Consider the following 13,682-nt stretch of genomic DNA (forward strand, 5'->3'; position numbering starts at 1 on the left):
TGCTGTAGGACTCACAGTACTGCAACATAGTTCCTGCTGCTTTGTAAGAGTTACTTAATTTAAAAGCCCCAGAATTTAAAATTGGATCATTTATTTGAATCTAGCTAACCTAGAGGAAAGAAAAAAAAAATCAATGAACACTGACAAGCCCTGAGCCTTCATAGGATTTGTTTTCAAAAGTTGGGTTACTTCCACTGTAGTTTTTATTTCTAATGTTAGTGTTTGCTGTATGGGAGGAAAGACAGACAAGCAGAAAGAAAGAAAAGAATGTCTTTAAATCCAGCTACATTTTGGTGTGTTGAGAGTCTGTTTTTCATGGAAAATTCATTTGACATTGTGAGGGAAATGCTGGGTTTTCAAGTGATTGAAAAAAGTCGTGATAAAAGAAGTACCTGATCCTGCTACAATACTGCCTTCCCTTACAGGCCACATGAGCTAAAAGGCTTTTAGAATCCTTGTTGAAGGAGTAACCAGCTTTTGAAAACATATTTCTCATTCTCAACAGTGAATTACATACTTTTAAAACAATGATATTAAATCTCTTACTGAAAGAAGCTCAGTGTTATTTCAGAATAACTACCTATCTATGACATGATGAAGATGCTCACATTGTGATTTTCATTTTCACAGAGTCAAAAAGGACTAGTATGATAATGTGGGCTCTGTATCAGGCCACTACACTAATATCTACTAGGTGGCACTAATACTGTATAATGGGAGACAGCATAACATATTCAGGACCGTGTAAAGGTAGTCAAAAGTTTAATTTGGGATTTACACTTCTCATTTTGAATGTTTTCAGAAGACTCCAGTTCAGAATTTCTGCCTTTGAAAGTCTCTTGTGCATTGGAACTCACCCCCCAAGACAGGAGGATAACAGATACTTAGCTCCCCTCGTACATAGGTACTAAATACAGAATACTAAATAAATGTGCATAGTAGAGCAAACAAATATCTAAACTGAGATTGCTGGAAACCTCAGCCCCGCCCACCAGGTATGTTTGTGAAAGCTGGGATGCCTCTTGCAGGATGTGCCTTGGTGTCTATCAGTTTGACAGAAATCAGTGTTTGTCCCGGTGGACAATCCCCTCACAGACTCTGGCTGCCAGAAGGCATTGCTGGCCAGCTGAGCCAGTGAGAGCACAGACAGGTAGGATTTGGACCTTGAGAATTACCTCCAGGTAGCGCTGTCGTCCAATGCTGCTACTCTGCCTTCCCCCCAAAGATCTCCTTCTGCAAGCCAGCCTCTCCCTGGCAGGAACCTGCGCTATCCCTGTGCTCTCCGTGTGACCCAGCCACTAAACTCTCTCCTCCCTCGTTACAGATGTCTCTTTCACAGGAGTGTGTCTGTGACCAGACCACTTTTCTTCTAAAAGGAAGTTAAAATACACTCACCCGTGCCTATGTTCCCATCCTCACCCCAGTCGCTCAGCAGGAGGTACTGTCAGAATTACAGATGTTCTGGGGCAGTGGTTTTCTTTGCTTTTTTATGTCAGCAGGAATTTTCAATGAGGTCCCAAGTGCCCCATTTGCTTGGTTTTTTCATTGTATGTTACAGAAGGGGAGCCTTGTGTCCGGCAAATAGGTAGCTCATCCATCGCTGATGTCAAAAGTGATTCAGGCTGATCCTTACATGGCCCTCAACTGTTCTTCAGGAGACCTGAAGGCTGCTTAGGTTACTGGGGAAAGAGCTTTTGTTTTTAGTGTAGTCTTAATGCACAAAGATAGCACCTCTCTTGGGTGTTCGTAACAGGCAGTGACATTCCACAGGCAGGGGTTGGTGGTGGTGGTTGTTGTGTGTTTTTTAAGGAGATGAAAATCTTCACCTCTGCTTGGATGGAGTTTTAGTCAGAGGTGATGCAAGTTAAACTACGATAGGAGGGAACAAAGATAGACCTCTACTTGATGTCTGAGTGGCCTGACATGACACTTCAGGTATTCAGCTCTTCAGTGTTTGGGAATCTGCAGCTGTGGGAGGTCTGGTGTCTGGCTGCTGGGCCGCAGGAGCTAAGCCTGGCCCTCCTGAGAGCTCCACTCTGGGTTTTACAGCCAAAGGAGGATTGAGGAACTGAAGCCACCTCAGTGCTTTCTAACCAAACAGGAAGCTAGTGGCTCCTCTCCCCTCAAAGTGTAGCTAACAGCAATAAGTTAAACGATGTCTGTGGTTCCACTCCTACAGACCCTTCCAACTTGTACACCTAAGAATACCCAACCACCCAGTTACAACAGATGCCACTGAGGTGAGAAGGTAATGTCCAGAGGAACCTGGAGAGGTCAGCTCAGTGAATACCAAAGTACTCTTAGGAGGAGGAGAAACTAAGACTGGAAAGGCTCTGCCCCTGACTATCCAGTAACCAATTTGTTTACCAATTATCTGGACATGAGAGTGACAGTTCTGCCCATTTAGTTAGAGATGGCACACCTTAAATAACTGCTTTAGCACCCAGGCCCTTGTATAGTGGGGGTGCTCTGAGACTCTGCCAGTGTTTGCGCTTGGTTGGCAGTTCAGGCTGTAGGCAGGAGGAGACTTGCCCACTTCCTCCATCAAGCTGAGGTTCTGCATCTCACAAAGCATTAACACGGGGTAACTGTGGTGTGGAAAGACACCCACAAAAGCATTTGCCAGGAGATTTCTGCAGGAGTTGAGTGTTTGGGGTCTTTTATTGTCTTTTTGAGCTTCTGCCTGTACTCTTATGCTGGGAGTCACTGCAGCACAGAGAAGGTTTCCTCTTGTTGTCACTAACCAGGTACTGAGAGGGAATTTAAGCCCCAAGGCTTTCCATTGCTATAGTTCATTTTTCCTTGCACTAGCTGCGGACACAACTGTACCAGCTGGTGTTGGTGCATGTATTTGGGGGGGGGAGTACCATATTACTGGTTATAATTCTTTTAATTCTTTAATGAACTACAGCTTCATAAATTCTTTTTTTAACTCAGCCTAACCAACCAAGGGGGGGGAAAAAAAAACAAACCCTTTAGTCTTCTAATGCAAAACCAGCCAAAGTAGAAAGTTTATTTTTATTTCTGAGGTCATGTACATCTCTTAAATTCAATTTTTAGAACTCCAGTGGCTTAATTCGAGGTAGCTCCCCCAGCTCCAATAGTTTGATGTCTCACTCAATTCAGTCAAGTGCTACCAAGGAAGCACAAACAATAGCTATGCAAGAGCTTCAAAACTGCAAATCAGCCTTCCCACCAGAGGTTTCCTACCAGCACCCAGGCAACAGCTTCCTGTTTTGCTACAGCTGCCCACACCGGACACACAGGGTACACTGCACAGAAAACACTCTCTGGCACAAACTCACCGCCTTCTTTCCTGGAAGGAGAAAGGGGCAGGATCTTAGACGTGCCCCAGAACAAGAGCTCAGTTATTTACTGCTAAACAGGAGCCACATTGAAAGCTCATGGAGATCTTGTTTTTCAGAAATCAGATATCTCTTGTTCTTGCTACCTGTAAGACTTCTGAGCTTAGAAAGAGGTGAGGACAGCAGGTCCACAGGAAGCACAGGCTTTGAAACAGCACTTGTTTACTCTGCCTTACTGCAATCTTAACCAGTTCTGTATTTCTCTTCTAAGAACTCGCCTGCAGGCTGAAGTGACACAAATGAGAAACACAGGCACTGCCACACAGACTACCCATCTCTTCCTTTTATCTTTCAGGTCTGCTCTGCACCTGGCTGAAACTTGTCTGAGGCTCACCCAAAGACACCTCTGCAGAAAACAGGCACACTTGCTAGCTAATTTCAGCTGGTTTCTATTTGGTTTTAACTACAGAATCACAAATATTTTGAAGCCTTACCAGCCTATCAGACTTTCTAGGACAACAGCTGAGACTTTTCTGAAAAGACCAGGCTTGCAAGCCAGTTTTAAAAGCTATTATGTGGTATAGACTTTAATAATTTGTACAATTTTTATAAAATGTTTTAATCTATTTTCATAATTGAACATACATGTCTATTTTATTCACAGACTGAAATATCAATAAACCTAATAAGATTCTTAGGTTCTCATTCTGTCCTTCTGAATTCAAGGGAAAGCATGTGCAGGGGGAGGAGGGAGAAGGGGGCTGTTTGCAAGTTCTGCAAAAGCACACTGCCTTCCTGTTTACAAACTCAGTACCAGAATCTACCTGGGAACTTTATTTTACAGGGTATTTGTCACTTTTATATAAAAAGCGAGAGTCCCAACAACTGCTTATTCATCAGAAAAGCATAAGAATGATTGACAAATATTCCACATAATGTGGAAGAATTGCCATGGGGCAGGTTTCCCTTTAAAATGTTGGTGGATAAAGCCTTTAAGAGAAAGGAGCCCTTGGTTTGTACAGATGAGCCATTAAGCAAGTGCCTGGCTCTCGACACTGAAAGTGGTGAAGCTGGACTTTTCCACCCACACATATTCAGCAGTCTCAGGGATGGGCAACAGCTGAACTTGGCTTCAAATTATTGAACTCAAAACACCTGGAGGCTTTTTTTCTGGTTAACGGCGCACTTGTGTTATCCAAGGTTACTCTCCAAATACCACACAGTTTCAGAAAGAATTTATCTGAATCTTTTGCTATCTAGCGTAGAATAAGCTATGCACACAAGAAAAAAGTTTCTACATCTGTTACCTTCAGTGTAGTTGCAGAATTGCACTAGCAAAGGGGGGAAAAAAGGGCAAAGAACAGCCCCCTGTGATAAAGCTACTTCAGCCGGCATGAACACATAAAATGTAACAAAAATAAGAGTAACAGCATATGCAATAAGTTACCATTGGCTGTGGAACACAATCTTTCCTTCCCTTGTATTTTAAGAATTATTAGTGGTACAGCCCTAACATCAAAGTGATTTTTTCCTCCCTATTTCAATTTCCTGCCATATTTAACTGCCAAACACATCTGATCGCCTCCCTGAACTGCTTCACAGATATGACACCAAGCATGCCAAGAATGGCCTCAGGTCCTTAGGGACAAGAAAGCCACATGAAGGAAAGTCCTCTCTAGTCAAACTTGGGGTTTGCCATAGAGTAATCAGGCTGACAGTTTTATAAGTGTCACTACTTTATAGATGGTTACACAGTTAAGAATATACATTTATAAATGTAGGAAAATGCAAACTTTTTAAAATTTATTTTTTATTATTCTGCAGCATAAATCTGTGTTTAAATAGGAGACAGTGCCTACGCACGCAAAGGAACTCGGGCACCTGGTCCCAACACTTAGGCTTCACTGAGACCCTGGAGCTGCCATGCCCTGGGCCAAGGCACAGCGGGACCCTCAACCTTTCTGGACCTGCCTCACCTACCAGGTGGCTTCAGGTGGCCACGTGCAGGGCACCACTGCCAGCCACTCACATGCATGTACGGGTCTGATTCAACAAAGGGTCCTGGGCTGCCAGTATCTATAGCTGGAATTAGGTTTTTCATACTCATCCCAGATGTAGGTGCAACCCATTATGTTGCCAGGAGTCTAGAAGGAATCATTTTCCCTGCAGCAGCTATTCTATTTCAATTAGTCATTAACAGAGACAGCACTAAGCCTATCTGTCTCATGCCCCGCCCCCCTCCCTCCCCTGCTTCTATTTTAGCATAAAATGCTTAGTTTTACAAAGTTTACAAGTGTCAGTTCAGACAATCAAATCCAGGAAACCCCAGGTCAGCAGACTGAGTGTGATTCCACAACACAGGATGCAACCTGACCATACAGTCCTGCCCCTGCCACAGCTGCGTCCTGGTCACTGACATCCTAATATCACTGAACTATGGCTGGCTGTCTCTCTGATGCTCTTTCCTATTACAAGGTGGGGGAGAAAAAAAGGAGGAAAAAAAAAAAGGAAAAAACCTGAGACCTGGATGAAGCACCTCTATTCCTGAGAAGCATTCATGTAAAAGAACAGCTAAAACCCAGATGACCCCCTGCTTTAGGGACACTCAGCCCTCCAGATCGGCTGGTTCAAATGGCCCTGGACCAGCTCATGGGCTTCAAAGGGTCCCACTCTATGGTGCCCTGTAAATCCCACCTTCACTTTTTTCCCTTCTCCTTACCCAAACACATCACCTAGCTGTGGAATATGAGGCCAAGAATTTCATTAGCTGAAAATTACTTAAATCATGGGTGTTCTGATAGGAACATAGCCCTGTGGAATCATTGCTTCAAAAGTGTAACCCAAATTTACTTTTATAAGGACATACACCTCATAGAGTTAACATGAACCACCTGTATGGCAACAGCCTCGGTCCAAAGCACAAATACATCTTGCTTAGTCATAAAAACTTTTTTTTTTGACAATACTGTAACTTAATAATTTACAAGCTGAAACCATTCACCCAGTATTTGAAATATGTCACAGCGAGTTACAGTTATCACTAGGACTTCACAGCAAATAAAACTTGTAACTAAACATGCACAGATCATTATATATACAGTGATAAAAAAATAACGATGTACATTTTCTTGTAAGAAGAAATTAAGTAAATTCTTTGTGCATTTCAGGATTGAAACATCTAACCTATATAAAATTACTTTAAAATATGAAGTAAATATTTAACCCAAAACTTGAGAAATCTTTTGTAATCTGCAATATAGCCTTCTCATTTCCTTTTTTTTTCTCTGACACGGAACAACTTAGGAATTTTATCCCCTAAGATATTTAATAGTAATGTGCAGATATAAAAAATACGTCCTTTGTGGCAAGCTTGAACATATATATATATATATATTTACAAACCTCCAGAACAAATTAGCATTAAAAAACACAGAAGTAGCAGATTGACATAGTGCTTTATTTAAGCTGTCTGTACGAAGGAAAATAATGTGCATCCCTATCATATACGTGTAAAAATACTAAGGATGTACAGTGTACAAAAACAGTTTCTTGTAGTTATTTCACATCCTTGTGGGTCATATACTTAAGGAAATAAACAGTTTAAGTATGACCAACAGTAATACGGTTTCTTGGGTTCATAGTCGTGTCTGCTTAATATCCTTAACCATATGACTAGATCTTGCATGGATCTAATGAAAGAACTAGCAAGGTCAAGAAATGTCACAAACTCTAAAGCTACAGGGAGGTAATTCAATTACCAATTTAGAGGTTTTTATTTAAATAAATACTTTACATTTCATGCTTGCCTGTAATGCACTACCAGGAGCAAGATAAGGAAATTCTACTGTAGACAGTACAAACAGTAGCAGCAAAGTGTGTACATTGAGGTGTAATATATAGACCCTGCAGTTAGTAAGGAAAGACCTTACTTTTGTACTCTAGGAGAAGCACATGGCCCCTGCAAGAACAGTCAGCTTTAAGAAGCCACAAGTAAAGATGGGAAAAAAATGTAAAACAATCCTGGAATAAATGTTCTTTAAGCAACAGGAATGTACTGGAAGATGGATTAGTGTGGAAAGCGAAGCTGTGTGCAAAACTGCCAAAATCCAAACAGAAATGACCTATTTCCTCTGAGATGGCTGCAGTACAAGAGGGCATACTGTATGTCATGGAAGTCAGTACAAGCTGGAGTCAAAGTCTGAAATGTACTGTGCTCAAAAGGCTCGCCAAGACAACCAGCCACCATCTCCTGTCCAAATCCAACCACAACTGCAGACAGCAAAAGAAGAGCTTCAAAAGTTTCTCTCAGCACTGCTTGTCCATTCCTCTGTCACCTGTTTCTAACACTGGTAAGAGAGAATCCCCCAAGCCCAGGCAGCACAAAGTGTCTGCTGACTCTCTGTAGCACAAACTTGATCACTGATGTTTCGAAAGGCAGACAAACACAATGCAAAGTGATGTCTTAAAAGGTTTTCAAATAATTCACTGACAGACACTTACTGCAAACCACACACTAAGTAGCTACGCCATGGTGAGCTAAACCACAGGGCGTCCTCTGCCCGCAAGGAGCGGCTGGCCAGAGGCACGGCCAGTCGGTCATTAGCTAGAGGTGCCCTGTGTCAAGAGACTTATTGCTATTACAAGCTGAAAACACAGGGGAGAAAACACAGGCATGTAACACAGATTTTGAATCACCATAGTTTCAGTCTGTAAGTACGAGACCTTTGCAGAGAACTAATTAATGCCCGTCTGTTAAGTACTTGATTATTTCAGTCACTCGCTCGCTGTGTCAGTGTAGACACCTCTACAGCACCGGTGCAGAACAGACCTGCAACTCATTTGCTGCCCATCTATCTCTCTGCACAGGAACAACAACATCTACACATCTTTAGTGTTACAAGGTGACATAATGACATCGTATGCAGTTACAATATACATCATGACATATTTCTGTTTGATTATCCATCCATTACTAAAGATAAAACACAAAACATGAAAAATTGTCTAAATTACTCTGCGTTTTTAGCTGCCTTGCTAAAATGCCCATCAACCCCTTGACCATCCCAGCACATGCACTGCCAGCAGTGGGCTTCATGCTTGGGCACTCAACTTTCCACATCAAGAGGCTAAGGCATCTGCGTAGAACATCTCTCCTCTCAGACCCATCTACTCACTCACACAACGCAACCAGGAATACTCAGCAATGTCACAGTCTTTGTGGGAGCTAACAAGAGCTGAACGCAGAGATACTTCAAATGATAATCCCATGGAGTTGGGGTTGTCCGATGTTGTTAGCAAGGGTGCGTGCGCTCTGTACGCTGCACGGCGTAACGTCCCAACTCCTAGCACCAAAGGGTTTATTATTAAGATTATCATTGCTGAAGATCAGCGCTAAAGTTTATGCACATGTTCTGTTAGACACAGATCTTAGGAAATGGAAAGACGTTTCCCTATCAGTGGAGCATTTGTCATGATGTTTTAAATTCAGTCAATCAGGTACCACTGTTACATGTAACTTGCTGGATTTCAGGACTCTTTTGGTTGAGGGCAAATCTTCCTTGAGAACGGCTGATCCCAGAAATTTGCTATTTTAATTAATAAAATAAAGTGCTTTTCTTGTAATCACTGTGGTCTCATTGTTCAAATGCAATTCCTTCATATAGAACAGACATTTTTCTCTTGTGCTGTCAGGCTCTTACATTACGTTTATCCTAAATGGAGCACAAGACGTAGCTTTTTTGTCTGTTTGTTTTTAACCCTTTGGCACATGAGGTTGGAATTCCTCACCTCCATTGCCAAACAGTTAAAAGACAGTATTTCATTCACAAAAATCTGATTCTAAGCAGTATGTACAATTTCAGAGCCTTGTTAAAATTTCCACATGGGAGAAAAGTGCATTATTCCCTTCAGCTTGTACAGTCCTTCCATATATTACAAAATTAACTGCTATAAGCCTGTTCTAAGATGTAGCAGCATTTGCAAACATGACACATATAAACCTTATCTCTAAAAATAAATACTAACGCAGTATAACCAAGGGGGGAAAAAAAAAGGAAAGGAAAGCAAAAAAGAATATTCAGAGTTAAACACCTGGAGAAAAAAGCTAATTCACAAACTCAAAATAAAAACAAGTAAGGCAAACACCTGTTTACCTTGGTGCACACATTTTGGTGAAAAGCAATACCATTATGCCTGTCTACATTCTTCAGCCATCAGAGGTGATGCATATCATGAAAGAGAAAAGCATGAGAAAGATGTTATCTGGTGCAAATTATAAGACCCCTTGAACAACTTCAAATGCTGCTTTTATGCCTTCATTTCTTGCATGTATAATGTTCGATTCTCCATGATTGCACATGAACCTGGAAGTTCTAAGTGGCAGGCTGGGCGAGCCCAGCCCTTCTGCTTCTTCTGTAGTATCCAACAGTAATTAAAAAATAATATATATATATTTATATATATCAACAGTTTAAGTCCTTCTTTCAAACATTTCCCAAACAAATTCCAGCCAGATGTTAATGACAGAGACCTGCTTCAAGTAATGATATGCCTAACAGAAACCTTGCATATGTACATCACCACCCCTATGTTTCCTCATTCTAACCAGCACAAACAGATGCAAGAAAATTTTATAGCCTAGTCTGTTTCGACTAATTACAATTTTGATTCGTCTTCTGGAAGAAGATAAGCTGGACCAACACGGTTTTTGTTTAGCCTCCGCTGTGAGGAAAAATAGATGACTACTTGTTCACAAAGTTTACAGTGCTGAAGTCAAGTCATCTACCTTCAAAGAAACTGTTAGTAACTTCTTGACGTTGCTATTATACTGAGACTGTGGGCAGCAGCAACAGCAGGAGAGCGTAGTAGAGAAAAATCTCATATGTCATGCAAAACCAAAACTGATTTTAGGTAGGTCTGGGAAAGAAACTTGTTCAATTTGGAATGGTCTCTGAAAGTGCCCCTGCTATCATAATAGTATCTAGTACTGGTGGTGATGTTCAGGAATCATTTTCAGTGATAAACCTAAGATGACAGTGAAGCAGCAGAACAAAAAGTTATTCTCGTCCACTTGCAGAATAGGAAAACTGAGGGAAATGCGGCCGCCTCTCATTGTCCATGCAGTCCATACCATCCTCGTCATCTGTGTTAAGGGAGAAGTTCAAAACATCATTATATTTGCAACAAAATTTCATTATTCACCTGATATGCAGTATACCTTTCAGGGTTCAATGCTGAAGTTGAAGACTCAAGTTTAAGTAAGACTCTAGTCATGTATGTAAGCTTATGGTCATACAGCAGGATGATGTTCACTGAAGGGATATCACTTCCAAATGTCACTATTTATTTCAGGGTAGGTTGATTTGTTGATTGGTTTTATTATGCCTATGATGTGAGAACTTCAGTCACTACTACCAGTTCTAGGCTAGTCAAAACATGTCAGCATGGAAGCCGACTGCTGACTGGGGCAGAGTTTCCCTTGTTTCTTGAGCTGAGCTCAGGAAATTATAATCTTACTGCAGACATATTTAAATATTCCTCCATTTCAAAGGGAGTTAAAAGGAAAAACAGCTACAAAATGAACAGTTCACGTAGGTTCCATGTGTTTCAATTCTTAGATATTATTTTTTAGTAAACTATTTATTTTTACAGTATTTACTGGGATCAGAAGAAACATGGACTAAGCCAAATTCATAAATATTTTCATTTACATAGTTCCTGCAGTGCCAGTGAAACCAGGCACCAGATGTTACCTAACTCAGAGAATTTGGATGGACATTATCACATGGATTTTTTTAACAGTGCTTGTTCTTAAAGACTCCTACTGAGACTGTTGTTCTAACGACATATTTATATCCAACCTTTCAGAATTATGTATCTTTTGTATCTGCATATATTCTACAAATAAAAACTAGAGTTAATGCAGGTTTGAGCAGTTATTATGATTAGGCTACTTGACTTCAACAATGCCGCTCAGTTCTGTAACTTCAAATACAATCTTGCTTTTACACTATCAGTTTAAAGGAGGTTAATGTACACAGCCTGTTTGTTTTGCTATCAGACTGATTACTGTAGATACAAGACAGAGTTTCAATAAAAATAAATATCTAGAAAAGATCTTTATTTCAGCAGTAACCTCCTGACACCGCTACTCGCCCTCCTTCCCTAAAACACATTTTAACCCCCTTTTGCGTAATCACATCAGACAGAGGTGATACCACACTGTAAATAATACAATTACTTGTAGATTTTAAAATAAAAATAATTAAAAATAATGTCCCAACCACAACAACAGAAAAGGGAAAGCCCCATGTGGTTCTTGAACCACTGCAGTTCACTAAAAATGGCAGCAAATCTACCTGGCACAGGAAAAAAATACACCTCTGTGCTGCTGGCAATGCTGCTCATCGCAGGCTCAGGTGAGGTAGCCCTGCCAGCTCCCTGGAAGGGCTCCCCATGCCAGCAATTCAGCAGCTGATCTCTGCACTGCTGTTGGTCATCACCCCCCCCCTTCATTATTCTTAAGACTCAGTCACCTGCTCTGAATTCAATAAATTTAAAGCTGAAGCCTTGGAGGCATACACGTTTTGTACTGCTTCACCCTTTGATGAACTAATAGCCATTCTCATTGCATAGGTGGGGTTTCAACAGATCAGGACTTTATGATATTGAATCAACAGACTCCAAGTTAATCCAAATTTTAAGTAAAATTTGTTCAAGTTATGACTATGAACAAATTCTTATCAAGCTAGCTAAATGGGAGAAGTAAGGGTTCTCTTTTCACAGTAGAAAGACTTAAAATCACTTAAATTATGAACTTTGAGCAACCTGGTCTAGTGGAAGGTGTCTCTGCCCATGGCAGGAGGCTTGTAACTAGATGATCTTTAAGATCCCTTCCAACCCAAACCTTTCTGCGCTTCTACGACTGTGTTCAAACACTAGAAACGTGAAATCCAGAAAATACACTAGGTCTATATACAAACAGAAAACTGCAGCTAACCTGCGAATCCTAAAACACCAAAAAGTGGGCTAGCTTTAGGAAAGGGTAAGCAACAATAACTACAGCCTTTATTGTCTACTTTTGTGTTCTGCCTTTCTCAGCCTCCAATTTAAAATAAACAAAAACTCACAAATATCCCATTTAGAAAAAAAATTCACTCGAGAACTCAGAAGCAAGATTTTAACTGCTCTGGCTTGGTAAATAACTCTGTTAAGCCCTTGGCTGATCAGATCATACTTGTGCATGTCACAGAAGATGACAAAAATACAAACTGTGGAGAAATTACATTCACTGCAACAAAGAAACTCTGTGCAAGTCCCAGTGCAGTGGTTACATCCTCATTAACAGCTTCTCTAAGAGCTCTGCTGAAGAACGAAACTTGATATGGCATTTCATTTTCAAGTAATTGGTATGTACACAAAGAGAAATCCACTTGTCTCTGGCAGATCTTTTTTTTTTTCTTTTTGTCTTCAAAGTATTTTAAAATATGACTATCTCACTAAAACTAGACAGTGTCCACATGCTTAAAGCAGGGTCCATGTTCCAAGTACTTTGCTGAACTGGGACCTTGACTGCCAACCAGTAAACACCTGAAGCTAGTGCCTTCTCTTATTTAAAAATAAAAAATCCCCAATAGGCAAACAAATGAAAACCCCAAACAAAATCAAAACATGAAAGTTCATACCAAAAATGCCCTCAAAACTCAAATCAGAGTGATCTAGTATTCTAAGTTCTGTAATTGCTCCTTCTTAAAAAGAAAACTGTCATTGAGAGTTACTCTTACACACTTCCATATGAGGATTTTTATTAGTAACACTGAGAACAGCTTTTCCATTCAAATAGAAAAAAACCTTACACAGTGCTTTATTATAAACATTGTTAAGTCATGCTAACGCATCATTTCTGACTTACATTTTTCAGGCGGCGTTATTGTAATAGTCTGAGCTGTAAATTCTTCATCAAAATACCTGGTGTCTGTCTCAGATGTCACTTGAGGTTTAAAAGGAGGTACAAGCTGAAAGGCACCAAGAAACAAAATAAAATTACTATACCTCAAACCAGTCAAATTACTACCAGGAAAACAAGTAAGTTCTTTTTCCCTACACCCCAGATCAAACAAGTAGGTTTGTAGAGAGGCAGCTGAGTCTCTTAACTTCTAGTAAGAGACAGAAGCCATTAGAGTCAATCCCAAAAATATCAGTTCAGGATCCAGTTAATAGCACAACACAGCTAAATTCCAAATATCATTCTCACATGACTTGCAAATAAATTGAGCTGCATAAAGATAATTACCTAGAAACTCTTCAGGCCAATGTAATTACCCGCATAGCTGTGAGGCAAAGGCACCTCTAGATACTTCACCATAACTTGGCTGTATA

At 40.5% G+C, this 13,682-nt stretch overlaps 2 protein-coding genes across 9 annotated transcripts in view; one reads left to right on the top strand and one right to left on the bottom strand.

Annotated features, from left to right (window-relative positions):
- SDCCAG8 (SHH signaling and ciliogenesis regulator SDCCAG8) overlaps nucleotides 1-4,002 on the top strand; it is a 106,613-nt gene extending 102,611 nt beyond the window's left edge. For all 6 annotated transcript variants that reach the window (XM_051783319.1, XM_051783322.1, XM_051783320.1 and 3 more), the window contains one exon: nucleotides 3,661-4,002. The gene's annotated coding sequence lies outside the window, so the exon portion shown is untranslated. The remainder of the gene's footprint in view (nucleotides 1-3,660) is intronic.
- Nucleotides 4,003-6,741: 2,739 nt separating this feature from the next.
- AKT3 (AKT serine/threonine kinase 3) overlaps nucleotides 6,742-13,682 on the bottom strand; it is a 151,806-nt gene continuing 144,865 nt past the window's right edge. For all 3 annotated transcript variants that reach the window (XM_051783342.1, XM_051783343.1, XM_051783344.1), the window contains 2 exons: nucleotides 13,216-13,318; nucleotides 6,742-10,446 (listed from right to left, as the gene is read on the bottom strand). In XM_051783342.1, coding sequence (XP_051639302.1) covers nucleotides 10,361-10,446; nucleotides 13,216-13,318 — 189 coding nt within the window. In that variant the 3' untranslated portion in view covers nucleotides 6,742-10,360. The remainder of the gene's footprint in view (nucleotides 10,447-13,215; nucleotides 13,319-13,682) is intronic.

The sequence above is a fragment of the Manacus candei genome, unplaced genomic scaffold (assembly GCF_025592945.1).
Source record: "Manacus candei isolate 608988 ecotype Guabito, Panama unplaced genomic scaffold, ASM2559294v1 h1tg000017l, whole genome shotgun sequence".
Lineage (NCBI taxonomy): Eukaryota > Metazoa > Chordata > Aves > Passeriformes > Pipridae > Manacus > Manacus candei.